The sequence below is a fragment of the Rhinoraja longicauda genome, chromosome 36 (assembly GCF_053455715.1).
Source record: "Rhinoraja longicauda isolate Sanriku21f chromosome 36, sRhiLon1.1, whole genome shotgun sequence".
NCBI classification, from domain to species: Eukaryota; Metazoa; Chordata; class Chondrichthyes; order Rajiformes; family Arhynchobatidae; genus Rhinoraja; species Rhinoraja longicauda.
In genome coordinates, this window is record NC_135988.1 from 9,456,691 (window position 1) to 9,476,550 (window position 19,860).

A 19,860-nucleotide genomic window follows, 5' to 3' on the forward strand; every position below is an offset into this window, starting at 1 on the left:
TATGAGAGGCATAGATAGAGTAGATAGTCAAAACCTTTTTCCCAGAAGGGAAAAATCAAATACTAAAGGGCATAGCTTTAAGGTGAGAGGACCTCTTCCAAATTCTGGTAAATGAAAGTGTAACCTGTCCAATATATCCTCGTAAACCAATCTGCCTATTCCAGAAAATCTACTGCTTCCAGTAGAGTTTTTTCTCCTTCCTTCAGCGAGAGAACCATTATTTACACAGAGGCACAAGAAACTGCAGATGCGGAAATCGTGAGCACAAAACAAACTGCTGGAAGAACTCATCAGGTCAGGCAGCATCTGTGGAGGCAAATGAACAATTTACTTTTTGGTTTGAGACATGGCGAGATGTCCCGATCTGAAAAATCATCTGCCTATTTCCTTCCACGGAAGCAGCCTGGCCCGCTGAGTTCCTACAGCACTTTTCTTTTTGCTGAAACATTATTAGACGCAGTACTCCAGTGGTCTCACCATTGCTCAAAAAGCTGAGGCATAGTCTCCCTACTTTGGTATTCAATTCCTCGAGCAACGCACAATAACATTCTGTTAACAATAACATTAACAATAACAATAACAATAACAATAACATTATGCACATCAAACTTTTATAAACACGCCACAGAACACACAGACCCCTCTGCCTCTCAGAGTTGTACCTCTCTCACTGTTTAGATGCATTTTTTTGCTTTTCCTGCCATGTTAAATTCCATTCGCCAGTTCTTTGTCCATTCATTTAACTGTATATTTCCCTTTGCAGCCTCCTTATATTGTCTTTACAACGTACTTTCTTACGATAGAACTTGATTTATCCCAGGATGGAATACCCAACTTATGCTCGTACCTCAAATTTAGCACTTTGCTCTAATACCTTTAACAGTGGCTGCAGGCAATTTTCCTGTGGCTAACAGTCTCATACTTTCTGTCATTGCCCCTCTCTAAATACATTTGAAATGTTCCTTCATCCTTCTGTATTTCACTTCCATTCACTGACATTCCAGGTTTGCGTACAGTTTTGGTCTCCTAATCTGAGGAAAGACATTCTTGCCAAGAGAAGGCAGGTACGGGATACTGAGTTGGATGATCAGCCACGATCATATTGAATGGCGGTGCAGGCTCGAAGGGCCGAATGGCCTACTCCTGCACCTATTTTCTGTTTCTATAGAGGGAGTACAGAGAAGGTTCACCAGATTGATTCCTGGGATGGCAGGACTTTCATATGAAGAAAGACTGGATAGACTCGGCTTGTACTCACTGGAATTTAGAAGATTGAGGGGGGATCTTATAGAAACGTACAAAATTCTTAAGGGGTTGGACAGGCTAGATGCAGGAAGATTGTTCCCGATGTTGGGGAAGTCCAGAACAAGGGGTCACAGTTTAAGGATAAGGGGGAAGTCTTTTTTTTATTTTATTTATTTTATTTTATTTTTTAAATAGGTGCAGGAGTAGGCCATTCGGCCCTTCGAGCCTGCACCGCCATTCAATATGATCATGGCTGATCATTCAGCTCAGTAGCCTGTACGTGCCTTCTCTCCATACCCCCTGATCCCTTTAGCAAAAAGGGCCACATCTAACTCCCTCTTAAATATAGCCAATGAACTGGCCTCAACTACCTTCTGTGGCAGAGAATTCCACAGACTCACCACTCTCTGTGTGAAGAAATGTTTTCTCATCTCGGTCCTAAAAGACTTCCCCCTTATCCTTAAGCTGTGACCCCTGGTTCTGGACTCCCCCAACATCGGGAACAATCTTCCCGCATCTAGCCTCTCCAACCCCTTAAGAATTTTATATGTTTCTATAAGATCCCCCCTCAGTCTTCTAAATTCCAGCGAGTACAAGCCCAGTCTATCTAGTCTTTCCTCATATGTAAGTCCCGCCATCCCAGGGATCAATCTGGTGAACCTTCTCTGTACTCCCTCTAAGGCAAGAACGTCTTTCCTCAGGTTAGGAGACCAAAACTGCACACAGTACTCCAGGTGCGGTCTCACCAAGGCCCTGTACAACTGCAGGACCGTTTTTTTTCACACAGAGAGTGGTGAATCTGTGGAATTCTCTGCCACAGAAGGTAGTTGAGGCCAGTTCATTGGCTATATTTAAGAGGGAGTTAGATGTGGCCCTTGTTGCTAAAGGGATCAGGGGGTATGGAGAGAAGGCAGGTACAGGATACTGAGTTGGATGATCAGCCATGATCATATTGAATGCCGGTGTAGGCTCGAAGGGCCGAATGGCCTACTCCTGCACCTATTTTCTATGTTTCTATGTTTCTAATCAACCTTCCTTGAATATAGGGTATTTTGTAAACTTAAAAAAACCCATCAACTATCTTACTAGCCCAGTCTTTTAAGAACCAAGGATAAAGTATTTTTAAACCTCAGGTGAACTTCAAGTTCATCACTTCGCTCTGTACCATTTTGTTTAGTTTAGCTCGGAGATCCAGCGTGGAAACAGGCCCTTCAGCCCACGAAGTCCACGCCGACCAATGAGCACCCTTGCACAGCTCTATCCTACACAGTAGTGACAAGTTACAGAAACCAATTAACCTAGAAACCTGCACATCTTTGGAATGTGAGAGCAAACTGAAGCACACGGAGGAAACCCACGCGGTCACAGGAAGAATGTGCACACTGTACGTACAGCACCCATAGTCAGGATCGAACCGGGGTCTCTGGCGCTGTGAGCAGCAACTCTACCGCTGCCACCCTAACTTCCCTGTTGATTATAATTTTCCTGAGTTTCCTTCGTAGATGGCTCTGGACGCCACGCCATTGGGTATTTTTAAGGTGGAGATTGCCAGATTCTTGATTAGTGAGGGTGCCAAGAGTTATGGGTAGAAGGCAGGAGAATGGGGTTGAGAGGGAAAGATAGATCAGCCATGATTGAATGGTGGAATAGACTCGATGGGTCGAATGGCCAAATTCTGTTCCAATGACTTCTTCCAATTTCCAATTTACAGTCATGGGTTATGACAATTGTTTCAGCAAATGTTGAGGTTGTTGAAGGGTGTGGATTGAAGGCATGATCTCACTGAATTATGGCACAGGCCTTTCCCCTAATCCTCTAATTGAGAAAGGCTCCCTAAAAGACTTTGGCCTTCGTATAGAACTCCACTTCAAGAAAATTAATCCGTGAAAATGTTTGTTGTGGGTTTTGAATTTAAATCCCTAGATTTCACTAGAATTTGGCTGATCTGAATTTATTTTGCTGTGTTTAGTTTAGTTTAGTTTAGAGATACAGCGCGGAAACAGGCCCTTTGGCCCACCGAGTCCACACAGACCAGCGATCCCCGCACATTAACACTATCCTACACACACTAGGGACAATTTACATTTATACCAAGCTAATTAACCTACAAACCCAGTACGTCTTTGGAGTGTGGGAGGAAACCGAAGATCTCGGAGAAAAAGCCACGCAGGTCACGGGGAGAACGTACAAACTCCGTACAAACAGCACCCGTGGTCGGGATTGAACCCGGGTCTCTGGCGCTGCAAGCGCTGTAAGGCAGCAACTCTACCGCTGCCACACTGTGCTGCCCTCTGCTTGACTTTCATGGGGATTCTGCTTTATTAACAGCTGCCATTGTGATTCATTTCAGTTGTTTGGGAACTGGCCTGAGAGATGCAGTCAAATAATCCTCCGAATGTTTCTTGCTTCAGTTTATAATCATAATTCCTGCAGGCAAAAATCAATAGCCTATCTTTTTTCCTTCCTCTAAGGGAGAGGCTAAATATGCTAGGACATTATTTCTTGGAGAGAGAGAGGCTGAGCGGTGATCTTAGACTGATGTATAATGTCATTAGGAGAATTGGCAGGATTCCAGGGTCTGAGCTATAGGGGAGAGATTGGGCAGGCTCGGAGTGTATTGTTTAGAGTGCAGAAGGCAGAGGGGTGATTTTATTGATTTAGATTTAGATTTAGAGATACAGCACGGAAACAGGCCCTTCGGCCCACCGAGTCCGCGCCGCCCAGCGATCCCCGCGCATTAACACTATCCTACACACACTAGGAACAATTTTTACATTTACCCAGTCAATTAACCTACAAACCTGTACGTCTTTGGAGTGTGGGAGGAAACCGAAGATCTCGGAGAAAACCCACGCAGGCCACGGGGAGAACGTACAACCTCCGTACAGACGGCGCCCGTAGTCAGGATCGAACCTGAATCTCCAGCGCTGCATTCGCTGTAAGGCAGCAACTCGACCGCTGCGCCACCGTGCCGCCCTTGAGGTGTATAAAATCAGAAAGGGGAATGGATACGGTGAAAGCTAGGTGTCTTTTACCCAGGGTAAGGGCAGCGGAATCAAGAAAGCAGAGGACAGAGGTTTAAGGTGTGAGGGGGAAAATTTAATAGGAACCTGAGGGGCATCTTTATCACTTAGAGAGTGGCAGGTATATGGGATCTGCTGCCAGAGGAGGCAGTTGAGACAGGAATGATAACAATATTTAAAAATACACTCAAAAGTACATGGACAGGAAAGGTTTTGAGGGATATGGACCAAAAGTGGGCAAATAGGACTAGATTAGATGAGGCATTTTGGTCAGCATGGCCCAGTTGGGCCAAGTGGCCCGTTTCCAAGCTGTATTATTCTATGCCTCAATGGATCTAGTTACTTACCTCCTGACAACTCAAAGATCTTCCATAATTTACTGGGTACATCAGGAATGTGATGCAGTCCGTCTTGCCTAGATAAGTGGAACTCTAATAACCCTCACCAAGCCTGACAACATCCAGGACCACGCAGCCCACTTGTCTGACACTCCATCCACCATCTTGAACATTCAATCCCTCCACTCTCAGCGCACAATGGCACAATGTAGTGTGCGCCATTGGTGACCTAGGCTACTCTGACACCACCTTCCCAATCTGTGACCTCTACCGTCAAAAAAGACAGGTGTACCAGTCACACAGTGACACCACCACCCACAAGCTCATAGGTTCATGTTGACAAGTGATAGGAGCAGAATTAGGCTATTTGGCCCATCAAGTCTACTCTACCATTCAATCATGGCTGATCTATCTCTTCCTCCTAACCCCATTCTCCTGCCTTCTCCCCATAACCCCTGACACCTATATTAATCAAGAATTGATCTATCTCTGCCGTAAAAATATCCATTGAGTTCTGCTCCGAGTCAAGCATCATGTTGATCTGGAAAATACATTGCTGAAATTCCATACCGAGAAGCATTGCGAATGTACCTTCAGCAGAACATGGACCAGAGATCAGTACCGCCCAGGAACAGCCCACCACGTCTGTGCCGAACATGATGCCAAGATAAACTAATCTCATCTGCCTGCACATAATAGACAATAGACAATAGGTGCAGGAGGAGGCCATTCGGCCCTTTGAGCCAGCACCGCCATTCAATGTGATCATGGCTGATCATTCTCAATCAGTACCCCGTTCCTGCCTTCTCCCCATACCCCCTGACTCCACTATCCTCAAGCGCTCTATCCAGCTCTCTCTTGAATGCATTCAGAGAATTGGCCTCCACTGCCTTCTGAGGCAGAGAATTCCACAGATTCACAACTCTCTGACTGAAAAAGTTTTTCCTCATCTCAGTTCTAAATGACCTACCCCTTATTCTTAAACTGTGGCCCCTTGTTCTGGACTTCCCCCAACATTGGGAACATGTTACCTGCCTCTAACGTGCCCAACCCCTTAATAATCTTATACATTTCGATAAGATCTCCTCTCATCCTTCTAAATTCCAGTGTATACAAGTCTAGTCGCTCCAGTCTTTCAACGTATGACAGTCCCGCCATTCCGGGAATTAACCTAGTAAACCTACGCTGCACCATACCCCTCCAGTGCCTGCACCTGTTGAAGAAACCAGCTCAGCACCCACCCTATAAGGGCAATTATGGATGGCGATGGTCCGATGGTGACCGTGCCAATGATCCCAAGATCCGCCAAAGCGAATTATATATTTTTTAATTGGAAAAAGAAATTATAGGAACAAGAGAGGCCAATGAGGACATGAAGTAGCTGTCAGCAAAATAGCATGGTCAGTTTTAGCTATTTTATGCACTGAAACTATGAATTTTTGGAAGGAAATACGGGTAGAGAGTTTGTGTTCTTGCCAAGCTAAATATTGTTGTTATGCAAGTTCTCTGGATGACATCTGGTTTAATCCTTCGAGTGGTGGCGGACAGTTCTGACTGATGGCCTGAAAGCTTTGAACTCTCCCTCATTTTCTGCTCCTAATTCTCCTTCCCTTTCAACGTCCCGGGTATCTCTCCCTGTTTTGACAATTGCCCAGGCCGTGCGTGGGCTCAAACGCGAGGGTCTGCTGTCCTGCTTTGACTCTCACCCTAGGGACAAAGGTCAAGCGTGGGTCCTCCCATACAACAGATGGCTGAGATTAGCAGCCTTGTCTTCCGGGAAATGTTGGGAGGAGTCAAGACTTGGCCGTCGGCAAATGCCTCCTATCAGGAATCGGACATCGCGGCCAAGAGCCTTCTCTTGATTAACCATTTTGCCTCTTTGAGTGCAGGCTGGGTGCGAAATTACTTTCGCAGGGTAGGTGGGATGCAAGGGGGAGTTGAGAAGGTGTTGGGGTGGCGGGGTTGTGGAGAGAGATGAGGAAGGGATGAAAATATAACCAGACCAGTCCCAGAGGAGCTGGCCGTAATCGAGTCATTGTGGCACAGTTCGCTTAAAACACATCTCAGCATCGATGCAAAGATACATTTTCCAGATGATCAAGAATAAGAGCATTGTTCAACATTCTGGCACATTAACCTAATCCAGTGACGCATGAGGCATTTTCACAGGAAGCCCTTTAGACAAAGATGACAAAGGTGTTTCGCTTGCTTTTGCGGAGCACAATGAAAGAAATGCGCAGCAGTAGAGTTGCAGCCTTACAGCGCCAGAGACTTGCGTTCGATCCTGACTTTGTACGTACGTTTTCCCCTTGATCTGCGTGGGTTTTCTCCGGTTTCCTCCCACACTCCAAAGACGTACAGGTTTGTAGGATAATTGGCTTGGTATAATTGTAAATTGTCCTTAGTGTGTGTCGGATAGTTTAAGTGTGCAGAAATTGCTAGTTAGCACGGGACTTGATGGGCTGAAGGGCTTGTTGCAGCGCTGGATCTCTAAACTAAACTAGACTAAACTTCTTGCTGAGAAGGCAGGAACGGGGTACTGATTGAGAATGATCAGCCATGATCACATTGAATGGCGGTGCTGGCTCAAAGGGCCGAATGGCCTCCTCCTGCACCTATTGTCTATTGTCAGTCTATCAACAAACAAAATCTGAAAATTATGGAAATTTGAAATAGAAATCAAAAGTACTGGAAACATTCACGAGGTCAGGCGGCATCTGTGGTGAGAGAAGCAGTTCCGGTCTGAGACCCTTCACCAAACCGCATGAAAGGTCTGAGTCCTGAAACATTTCTCTTTCCACAGATGCTGCCTGACCTCCTGGGTGTTCCCACCATTTTCGGTTTTTATTTCTTGCTATCCCTTCATCTATGTTTACATATCTACTATCCTGCTGCAAGTAAGAATGTCTTTATTCCGTCTTGTGACATGTGGCTATGAAACATTCAACTCTTGACTTTTTATACACATATCATCTTGCCTCCATGATCTTTCTGTAAATCCATTCCAATTATATCTCATACAGCTACTTACATTCATGCTAATACCCATTTTAATTTTACCCTTCGCTACTTTGATGTAACTTCTTACTATTCTGTTTTATTTTGCAATCCTAATTTGGCTTTTCCTTCACATTTTGTTAGTTTGAATAACATCCTTTCCCTTGTGATTAGATTTTGAGATTCGTCTCATGTTGTGGTTGATTGCATTTTCCTTTGGGATTCAATGTTTAATCTTAATCCCCATGGTCGGAATTTCTGAAGCTCACATTCACATTGTATCATTGCGAAGTCTCTGTTCTGAAGAGCCGTTTTGTTTACTTTGCTGAGTTCTGGGAATATTAAAGTCTGCCTTTTGGCTTCCTCCGTCTAAAGTGTGCAGTTTTATTCAATTGTAAGTTGTCACCTTATTGCAGCTTCTCAGCTAACCTTCTGTCGGCTGTTTGCAAACTTGGTGTCGTGCTTGCCTCACAAGTTTCTACGACTAACCCTTGGCAGCACTAAGAACACGTTCTGCCATCTCCACAATATAACACAAACCCCTCCCCTGCCTGATCACGTCTGTTGCTGAAGTGTTTGTCCAAGTTACCTCAAATCATTCTACTTCCAGTTCATTCCTGCCCACATGCTTCCCTTCTAGCCATGTCAACGGCATCTTCTCAAACTCTGCTTCAATCCCTGTTTACGGTGTTTTGATCCACATTGGATCCTGTTTAAGCAACCGCGCAGGAATGGAATACTTTCTTGTCACATGTGACAGGGCACAGTGAAATTCTTTGCTTGCATACCCAATGTATAGCGGCCATCTACGTACGGCGCGGACAAAGTTACAAAGTACGCCGGCTCCTCCTTTTGTTCTCCCCCCTCCACCCCCACCCTCCCCCACTGCGGTCCCCCCACGCCAGGTCCCCCATTGCCCATTGTTCTCCTGCCTCACCCCCCCTCCCTTCCCATTGTCCATTGTTCTTCCCTTCCCTCCCTCCCTCACGGCGGTCCCCCACGCTCTCATCGACCGCCGACCACGGGTCGACCAGCAAGGCTGCACCGCCACCGTCGAGGCCTCACCGCGGCCGAGCCCCCACTTCACGTGTCCATCTCATCCATCGGTCGGTCAGCGCCATCATCGGCCGCCGCGCCGACTTCTCCACTAACGCTGCCAGGTCGTCTCCTGAGGACCTGGGCCCCATCCGCGGGCTCCGTTGACCCCGGTCTCCAACGACCTGGGCTCTGACCCGCGAGACCCCAGCCGGACTCCGGCCCGGGCTTCTCCGTGGCCATCTGGGAAGCATCGAGACCGCGGTGCCTCGATAAACGCCGACTGCCGCGTTCCCATTCGCAGCTGCGGCCTGGCGGGGGTAGGAAGGAACTGCAGGCGGTGGTTTAAACCAAAGGTAGACGCAAAATGCTGGAGTGACTCAGCGGGTCAGGCAGCATCTCTGGAGAGAAGGGTCTCAATAGACAATAGACAATAGGTGCAGGGTAGGCCATTCAGCCCTTCGAGCCAGCACCGCCATTCAATGCGATCATGGCTGATCACTCTCAATCAATACCCCGCTCCTGCCTTCTCCCCATACCCCCTCACTCCGCTATCCTTAAGAGCTCTATCCAGCTCTCTCTTGAAAGCATCCAATGAACTGGCCTCCACTGCCTTCTGAGGCAGAGAATTCCACACCTTCACCACTCTCTGACTGAAAAAGTTCTTCCTCATCTCCCCTTATTCTCGACCCTTGGAAGGGTCTCGATCCGAAACATCACCCATTCCTTCCTTCTGGTGATGCTGCCTGTAAAACCTTAATGATCCAAGATAGCGCCCAATCCCGGTGAGTCTTTATGTGCTCGTCCCTGGAGTGGATCAGCAATCACGCATTACAATCACTCGACTCTTTTAAATCTCTGTTCGTACAGTCACTGTGAACGGCTCAATTGTAATCATCCATTGTCTTTCCGCTGACTGGTTAGCAAGCAACTAAAGCTTTTCACTGTTCCTCGGTACACGTGACAATAAACTAAACTAAACTAAACTCAGTCTTGCCTTCAAAATGCTTCTATAGCCGCATCCTTCCCTTTGTAGTTCTCCACCAGTCCTTTCACCCTCCTGCAAATTCAAACACTTGATGTTAGAGTGATCGAGGCACACAGCATGAAGAAAGGCCCTTCGGCCCAACTCGTTCGTGGCGGCCAAAATGCCGTATCCAAGCTAGCCCCATTGCCTGGGTTTAGTCCATATCCTTCTGATCTGATATGCCTGTACATGATCCATATCCCCCTATTGCTTGCACTTCCATGTGCCCATCTAAAAGCCTCTTAAACACCATTATTGTATCTGCTTTCACCACCAGCCCTGGCAATGCGTTCAAGGACCCCACTATAAAAACGTGCCCAACACATCTCCATTAAACTTTTCCCCTCAACTTATATATATATATGTCCTCGACTGTTGGAAATTAGCACCCTGGGGAAAATGTTCTGACTGTCTATCCTCGGCACCTCATAATGTTAGGAAATCTATCAAGTCTCCCCTGAACCTCTGACGTTCCAGAGAAAACATTCCAAGTCCGTCTAATTTCTGCCTGCAGCTGAAACCCTCTGATCCAGGCAGCATTCTGGTAAACCTCCTCTGCAGCCTCTCCAAAGCCCACACACCTTTCCTGTAACAGGGGCAACCAGAACTGCGCACAATACTCCAAATGGGGTCTAACAAAACCAAACCAAAGCAAAGTCCAAACCAGTGGGTAGAGTGAAACTCCTTTCTGCATACGTTTCAGTAAAACAAAATTATTGTCAGTAAACACAGTCATACTTTCATTGCCATTGGCGACTAGATTATTTAGCCAGAGATCAGTAATTCAAAATCTGCTCAGGGAGGGGAAGAGAATGCTGTCGACTCAATTACTGACATAGAAACATAGAAACATAGAAAATAGGTGCAGGAATAGGCCGTTCGGCCCTTCGAGCCTGCACCGCCATTCAATATGATCATGGCTGATCATCCAGCTCAGTAGCCTGTACCTGCCTTCTCTCCATACCCCCTGATCCCTTTAGCAAAAAGGGCCACATCTAACTCCCTCTTAAATATAGCCAATGAACTGGCCTCAACTACCTTCTGTGGCAGAGAATTCCACAGACTCACCACTCTCTGTGTGAAGAAATGTTTTCTCATCTCGGTCCTAAAAGACTTCCCCCTTATCCTTAAGCTGTGACCCCTGGTTCTGGACTCCCCCAACATCGGGAACAATCTTCCCGCATCTAGCCTCTCCAACCCCTTAAGAATTTTATATGTTTCTATAAGATCCGCCCTCAGTCTTCTAAATTCCAGCGAGTACAAGCCCAGTCTATCTAGTCTTTCCTCATATGTAAGTCTCGCCATCCCAGGGATCAATCTGGTGAACCTTCTCTGTACTCCCTCTAAGGCAAGAACGTCTTTCCTCAGGTTAGGAGACCAAAACTGCACACAATACTCCAGGTGCGGTCTCACCAAGGCCCTGTACAACTGCAGCAGAACCTCCCTGCTCCTAAATTCAAATCCTCTTGCTATGAATGCAAACATACCATCTGGTACATTCTCCTGGAAAAAGCAGTGTAAGCCTAGTTTTTTAAATTGCTCTGCAGGGAGTTGGACCGGTGTAGGGTTAAGCAACTTTCAGAATTACCAACAAAATGCGGGGGGCGTGGAGATAAACGTGATTGCTTTCTCTCTGAGCCAGTAGCGAAGCGATGGGCTGAATGATCAACCTCTGTGTGATGAGTTGCCCTGACCTTGAACTAATTTGCACGGTGGCGCAGCGGTAGAGTTGCTGCCTCACAGCGCCGGAGACCCGGGTTCGATCCTGACTACGGGTGCTGTCCGCACGGAGTTTACACATTCTCCCTGCGACCGCGTGGGTTTTCTCCGGGTGCTCTGGTTTCCTCCCACGCCCCAAAGGTGTGCAGGTTTGTTGGTTAATCGGCTTCCGCGAAATTGTGAATTGCCCCTGGCGTGTAGGGTGGTGTTAGAGTGCGGGGGGGTGATCGCTCGTCGGGCCAGTTTCCACGCTGCACGTCTGAAGTCAAAAGTCTATAAAGTTACTCAAAGCAGAAAAGCAGGGATAACTATCAAAACAAAACACAGGCGGGATCGTTGAGGATGACGTGTTGTCGGGGAGGCTTGCGGTGCTTGTGGAGTGTCCTGATGTGCAGGAGAGAACCTTCCGTGCAGAGAGCCCGAGGCAGCATTCCTTCACTGGCACCAGAACACGACAGCTATGTGTAACCTCAACCCCCTGCTAGATGTAAACATCTGCCACCATTCTGACGGCTGAACCACCGTGCCCGGCACGGGAAGGTCCTCTCTTGACCCTGACCCTCAGCCAACGGTGACGTATGCATGGGCACAGCTCGAACGGGGTGAGTGGAGGGGTCAATGCCCACTGGCTTGCCATCTGAACACTCTTGGGTATGCTCTCCAGTGTAGACGTTAGAGACACAGCCTGGATGCAGGCCCTTCGGCCCAGCAAGTCCGCGATGACCAGCGATCATTCCTTTCACCAACCTATTCACAAAATGCTGGAGTAACTCAGCAGGTCAGGCAGCATCTCGGGAGAGAAGGAATGGGCGACGTTTCGACTTCAGACTGAAGAAGGGTCTCGACCCGAAACGTCGCCCATTCCTTCTCTCCCGAGATGCTGCCTGACCTGCTGAGTTACTCCAGCATTTTGTGAATAAATACCTTCGATTTGTACCAGCATCTGCCGTTGTCTTCTTATACTTTCACCGACCTAAACAGGCTGAGGACAATTTTACAACTTAGCGAAGCCAATTAACCGACAAACCTGTACGTCGTTGGGGTGTGGGTTGAAACCCGAGCACCCGGAGAAAACCCACGCAGTCACAGGGAACAACATGCAAACTGCGCACAGACAGCAACCATAGTCAGGATTGAACCCGGGTCTCGGGCGCTGTAGGGCAGCAACTCTACCGCTGCGCCACTGTGCCGCTCCGGTGCTGCGTACTGCAGGGAGGTTGAATGGTTGCAATGGTTGCACGTTGAGAGGTTGAATAGAGTCCCACCAGTGCATGAGGTCCCTGAACCATTTAGACAAAGGGAAAGAAACTATAAGTCTTCTTGCTGATCTGGCAGATCTGTTTCTGCTGAGAATCCCATCTCGCGGTCTGCAAGCAGCCATCATATTGTTTCAATTACTGTCTGACCACTGCCTACATTTATTGTAGCGCGTCTCACTGAGAAACCAAGCTCCAACAGAGCTATTGGGTGGCAGCCAACTGTACTGCACGCTTCTCAGCTTAACCCTCGCTGCCCCGGAATGCACGAGCCTTAGCAGTCGTGTTTGCTCATCAAATAACTGGAACCTTTCGCTGGAATCTAACATTAAATCAAGTGGCGCAGAAAAGAGGCTGGGATTTATCAGTCTTTTCTATTTTTAAAACATTAAGCCAGAGCTGAGGTTCACGGCTCAGGCAAAATGTAGAAGCGAAGAACTGCAGATGCCGGTTAATACGGGAAAGGACACAGAGTACTGGAGTAACTCAGCAAGTCAGGCAGCATCTCTGGAGAACATGGATAGATGAACCTACCCGTGTTCTCCAGAGATGCTGCCGCACCTGCTTGACTTACTCCAGTACTCTGTGTCCATTCATGTCCATTTAAGCAGAGGTGACCTCTGTTTGTGGCTCACGCTGTGTGTGTATGGCCTTTCAAGTAATGTGTATAAGGTATCACAAATAAAAGCATTAGCACTGCTTCGTGGAACTAAAGGGGCATGAATTGACTGGGGGACAGAACACTCGGGCAGATAAAACGTGTATGGAGCAACTGCAGATGCTGGTTTATAGCGAAGATAGACACAAAATGTTGGAGTAACTCAGCGGGACATACAGCATCTCTGGAAAAAAAGAATAGGTGGGGTTTCGGGTTAGAACCCTCCTTCAGGCTGAAGAAGGGTTCCGACCCGAAACGTCGCCTATTCTCTATCTCCATTAGTGCTGGCGAGCTGTTTTCCAACTGGAAGAATATGTAAACTTAAGGAACAGCACCTCATATTCCGTTTGGGTAGTTTATAACCCAACGGTATGAATGTTGAATGTTCCCACTTTTGGTGATACCCAACCCTGTTCCCCCCCCACTTTTCCCTTTCCCCCACCCATCTCTCCCACTATCCATCCCCCTTCATCCCCCCCTCCCCACACCCCCCCCCCTCCCCTTCCACCTACATCCCTTCCTCTGGCTTTACATTCTACTCTTCTCTCCTTATCTGACACCCTTTTATCCCCTATTCATTTCTGTTCACCCATCTGCCAAACATAACCTTCGTATCCACCTATCACTTGCCATGCGTTGTCCTACCCCCAACTTTCTCCCCTCCTATTTCAGTCTGAAGAAGGGTCCTGGCCTGAAATATCACCTATCCATGTCCTGTAGAGATGCTGCCTGACCTGCTGAAGTACTCCAGCACTTTGTGTTTTATTGGTGGAATACAATGTTTCTGTAACAAAACTTGGGGTGAGCCTTGGACTATACTTGGGAGTTCTTGTAAGTTCTAACTGGAACCTTCTATGAAAGAGAGTGCACATTATTTTGTTCTGGTATGGGTAATTAGTACGGGTGCCAGAGGTTATGGGGGAGAGGCAGGAGGATGGGGTTGAGAGGGAGAGATAGATCAGATGATGGGCCGAATGGCCTAATTCTGTTCCTATAACTTATGAACATCAGCAAAGTACATCAACACAGGGTAATTAATGCAAAGATGGGTGTGATAATCTCATACTATCAGGACTTATTTCTGATTTATGCATTAAATACCATTGTCTTGGGATCAGTACTAGGATTGAGGCTCATTTTGTAACCACAGCCAACATTCCATTCTAGAACATCTGGGATGTCCTCCTTTCCCAGTAAACATGGTTTTCATCCCCACCACATCCCGTACCCCCCCCCCCCCCCTCCCTCCCCACTCCACGCTGTGAAAGATGGATCCCTCACCCGTCTCTAAGTTGTGCTTTTCTGGAAGCTTACAGGTTAAGGAGGGATTTAACAGTTATTATAATAATGAATAGTTTTGCAGAAGTAACTGTTTCCTTTGGCACAAGGGGCACAATTGAAGAAGACAGATTTAAGACACTCAGCAAGAAAAGCAGAGGAGAAGTGAAGAGATGTTTTGCTGCACAGCAAGTGTTTATGGTCATTAATGCACTCAAAGTCTGGTGTAAGCCAGATCAACTGGATATCAGACTTCAAAAGGGAACTGGATAAATACTCGAATGAGAAACAATCTCATATCTGGAGGAAAGGAACACAGTGGACAACTCTTTCAATTTGAGTATAGACATCATGTCAGAGTCCAGGCACAATCTTGGGGTACTGATTGAGAGTGATCAGCCATGATCGCATTGAATGGCGGTGCTGGCTCGAAGGGCTGAATGGCCTACTCCTGCACCTATTGTCTATTGTCTATTGTCTATTGGCAAATGGAAGATTTGGTTTTGATTGTACCAACTGGTGAATTTCTCTGCTAAATTTTCAATCTCAGTAAATAAATGAGTGGCCTTCATTAGATTGACTAATCACTGCATCAAAGGCTACATTGACCAAATTAAGGGCATTTAATGAGTGAAGTCACCACAAAAAAACTCAATATATATAGTATAAGAAAATAACTGCAGATGCTGGAGTAACTCAGCAGATCAGGCAGCATCTCAGGAGAGAAGGAATGGGCGACGTTTCGGGTCGAGACCCTTCTTCAGACTGATGTCAGGGGGGCGGGACAAAGGAAGGATATAGGTGGAGACAGGAAGATAGAGGGAGATCTGGGAAGGGGGAAGGGGAAGAGAGGGACAGACGAACTATCTAAAGTTGGAGAAGTCGATGTTCATACCACTGGGCTGCAAGCTGCCCAGGCGAAATATGAAACTCAATGGTCATTCTGATTCACTGCCCTCATTAACCAAAGGTTTTACACTGGCATTGCACGAATATAATGTTCTTGTCTCTATTTAAGTTGGAAAGAGTGCAGTGAAGATTTACGAGGACAGGCTAGGACTGTATATCCTTGGAGCGTAGAAGGATGAGGTGCCCTAATGGAGGTGTATAAGATAATAAGGGACATGGATAAGGTGGATGCACAGAGTCTTTTACCCAGAGTAGGGGAATCAAGAAACAGAGGACAGCAGTTTAAGATGAGAGGAGAAAGATTTCGCACAGTGGGTGGTGGGTGTAGGGAATGAGCTGCCGGATGATGTGGTTGAGGGGTTATTAAGGGGTTAGACACGTTAGAGGCAGGAAACATGTTCCCAATGTTGGGGGAGTCCAGAACCAGGGGCCACAGTTAACAACATTTGAAGGACATTTGGACAGGTACATGAATGGGAAAGGTTGAGGGGGATAAGGGCAGGTTGGACTTAGGTAGATGGTGCACCTTGGTCAGCATGGTCGAGCTGGGCTGAACGGCCTGTTTTTGTGCTGTATGACTTTATCGATTCTTCACCCAGTGTCACTAAATACCAATTGTTTGACCTTTAAAACTTGCTGCATGCAACTTGGCTGCAGTGTTTCCCATTTTACAACATACCCCATTGAGCTTAAAGCAATATTTTACCTTTCCTGAACTTATCCAGTTCCCATTTGAAATTAATTACCATATTGAATCAGCTTCCCCTGCCCTCATTCTCTAAAACACTTTGGGACGTCTCGAGATGATGAAAGGTGATTTGTAACTGGAAGGTCCTCTTGTGTGGGAAGGAACTGCAGATGCTGGTTTATACTGAAGATAGACACAAAGTGCTGGAGTGACGTTGCCTGATGTTGCGGGTCAGGCAACATCGCTGGAAAAAAAGATGGGTGACGTTTCGGGTTGGAACCCTTGGACAAAATGATATTAGACAATAGACAATAGGTGCAGGAGTAGGCCATTCGGCCCTTCGAGCCAGCACCACCATTCAATGTGATCATGGCTGATCATTCTCAATCAGTACCCCATTCCTGTCTTCTCCCCATACCCCCCGACTCCGCTATCTTTAAGAGCTCTATCTAGCTCTCTCTTGAATGCATTCAGAGAATTGGCCACCACTGCCTTCTGAGGCAGTGAATTCCACAGATTTACAACTCTGACTGAAAAAGTTTTGCCTCATCTCCATTCTAAATGGCCTACCCCTTATTGTTAAACTGTGGCCCCTGGTTCTGGACTCCCCCAACATTGGGAACATGTTTCCTGCCTCTAACGTGTCTAACCCCTTAATAATCTTATATGTTTCGAAAAGATCCCCTCTCATCCTTCTAAATTCCAGTGTATACAAGCCTAGCCGCTCCAGTCTTTCAACATATGACAGTCCCGCCATTCCGCGAATTAACCTAGTAAACCTACGCTGCACGCCCTCAATATTGGTGTCAATACGTATTGCTGTGCATAGAGTTTAGTCAGTAGAGGTGGATTAAGTAATTCTCTTTCTGCTTCCCCCCCCACAGGGACGTTGCATCAATTTCACAAGAGTCAAGGCCAGCAGGAGGGCACCCAGTTATCCCTACTACAACAACATGAGGAATGGTGGGCCGGCTCCCATCTACAACTTGTCCATCAGTCTTCCTCCATCGCCTGCCCCGTCTCCCGAGCCGTCGCCCGTCCAGTCGACAACTCCGTCGCCCACTCCATCGCCGACCTCCACCTTGCCTCCGCTCCCGCCGGGACCACCGCCCACACGGGCTCCTCCGCCTTCACGCCCGCCCCCCCGCCCTTCCTTCTAAGCCTGGCGGCTCAAGTGGTCAACCCTTCACTTTAACAGCAGACGGGAAGGGCACCAAAGAGGTACTGTGTAGATGTTCTTACTGGCCTGAAGAAGACTGATTTCCTTTGGCCAGTTTGTAGAGGGAGTCTGTGGCAAATCCAACTCCAATCTGCACAGGAATATCCTTTGAACCTGTGCCAGTTAAAGTTGGCCTTATTGTCTTCACCTTGATCAATTGTCGCTTTTAAATGTGTGATATATTGATGTTTGACAGTTACCATTTTATATATCTTATTACATTTTACTATTTTTCTGCAACAATGCTGGGCGTGAAAATTCAACACAACTTGTTTCCCCGTGTGTTGGGTTTTGACCAATGTATTGAAAGAATTGTCGAGATTTGGTGTATAGGAGGATTGTCAATATTCCTTGCTGATTCTGCTACCTCTAAATAAGGTATAATAAGCCTCTTGCCACATCCTGTGGAAGATACTATTGTGTACTTTAGTTCAGAGCACATTCGAGGCAGGGAGCAGATATCCGTGGCCTTGAACAAGACCATGTCCTGCCACTTCAGCCATTGTCGGGGGTCATGTTTCTCTGGTTGGGTCACACATTGGTGGGTCTCATCTGGGCGGAGAATGTAGGTCGCTCCGTGCTAAGGGCAAGGGGAAGTCACTTCATGAGGAGACCTGCCTCACTGAAGGCTCTTCCCCCTCACTCCATCAAACTCATCCTCTCCGTTCCGCTCCCACTTACTCCTATTTCAAGGAACATGGCCACCAGACTCACAACACATCTGGATGGGACGTCCCTCTATGGAGCCCAGAGAGGGGAGGGTTGGAGGTCCTCTCAAAACAAAATAAACTATTAGCAGCAGGAAGATCACGCAGGGCATGGTGGCAGCAGGTAGTTCTGATCTCGTTGTAGTGCCCAGGCCACGATCAAGGGCAAGCGATGGTGGCATTGTCTCTGGAGCGGCGGGACGCAGGTTCGATACCCGCACTCCACTTGAGTTCAGCTGTTGCCCCAGATACCACCTTACTCCTCTGTCAATGGATGCTCTGGGGCAAATTGCCCAGATGCCCCCACCCCACCCCAACCCCAGGGCAGAAAGGATCATGAAGCAACGAAGGATGTCCTGCCTTGACTAAGCCAAAACATGCCTCCAATGAGCCAAGTATCTTTTAAAATCATAATTGGTTCTGGGATTATGGAATGAGCTGCTGGAGGAGGTCGCTGAGGCATGTACTATCACAACGTTTAAGAAATATTCAGACAAGTATATGGTTTAGGTACATAGGTTTAGAGGGATATGGGCCAAACGCAGGTCGGTGGGACCAGTGAAGATGGGGCACGTTGGTTGTTGTGGGCAAGTTGGGCTGAAGGACCTCTTTCCACGCTGCATGTTTCCATGACTCTAATTATACCCACTTCCACCATGTCCACTGGCAGCAGGATTGATATAGGTACCACCCTTTGTGTAGAAAATCTTTCCCCTCTCAATGCAATTGATGAAATCAAACTTTTTTTAATGCTCCTGATTTTTCTCCTGCGATTACTTGCCATCACAAGCAGGAAATCAAACCTGGATATTATGGAACTCCGGATGGACACAAAATGCTGGAGTAACTCAGCGGGACAGGCAGCATCTCAGGAGAGAAGGAATGGGTGACGTTTCAGGTCGAGACCCTTCTTCAGTCTGAAGAAGGGTCTCGACCCGAAACGTCACCCATTCCTTCTCTCCTGAGATGCTGTCTGACCTGCTGAGTTACTCCAGCATTTTGTGTAATATATAGCATATTAACCAGATGCACAGAAATGAAGGAACCCTTCATTTATTTAGATATATTATAGAGTACTGTTAACCCGATTCAGAAACATCTGTCCTTGAAACAACACTTCAGCACTGCCACAAATTGCAAACTGCTTGCTGAACAATTTTAATCCGAAAAGCAATCTTCCTTCAGCCCAGCTGTCTCTTCTGCTGGTCTTATGAGTGGGCGTTTGGGCTGTAGTGCCTCTGGTAACCATTTTGCCATTTGAGAAGAATGATAAATTGGCAGATCTGTCGTGTATTCAGAAATAATGCTTTCACTTTGCTAGGTTTTCTACGTCTGCTGCTGGATGTCGCAAACCTGGAACAAGATTATTTTGATCGCTTGTGCCCAGTTTGTTGAAAAGTTAATGTAAGAAGAATGTGCTTCCCTCAGTATTGGCAGTTTTTGTGTGTTTGTGACACCTTGTGGTGGATACCAACACTGCATCGTCTAATGTGCACTGTTGAAACAGGACAAATACACTGGCTACCCCTCAACGTCCCTCTCCCACCCCACCAGTACACCTGATAATATTTTGGCTGAGTGTGTGTGGATGTGTATGTATACACACACACACACACACACACACAGTTCTGATGAGTGTGTAGGAACAGAGAAACTGAGATATGTATAGGAAGGAAATGCAGATGCTAGTTTAAACCGAACACAGACACAAAAAGCTGGAGTAACTCATCGGGTCAGACAGCATCTCTGGAGAGAAGGAAT

At 47.0% G+C, this 19,860-nt stretch overlaps 1 protein-coding gene across 1 annotated transcript in view; it reads left to right on the forward strand.

Annotated features, from left to right (window-relative positions):
• Window positions 1-18,122, forward strand: part of LOC144610460 (anthrax toxin receptor 1-like) — a 198,820-nt gene extending 180,698 nt beyond the window's left edge. Inside the window, exon 18 of the mRNA XM_078429186.1 lies at window positions 17,058-18,122. Within this exon, the coding sequence (XP_078285312.1) occupies window positions 17,058-17,333 (276 nt within the window). The 3' untranslated portion in view covers window positions 17,334-18,122. The remainder of the gene's footprint in view (window positions 1-17,057) is intronic.
• Window positions 18,123-19,860: the final 1,738 nt, after the last annotated feature.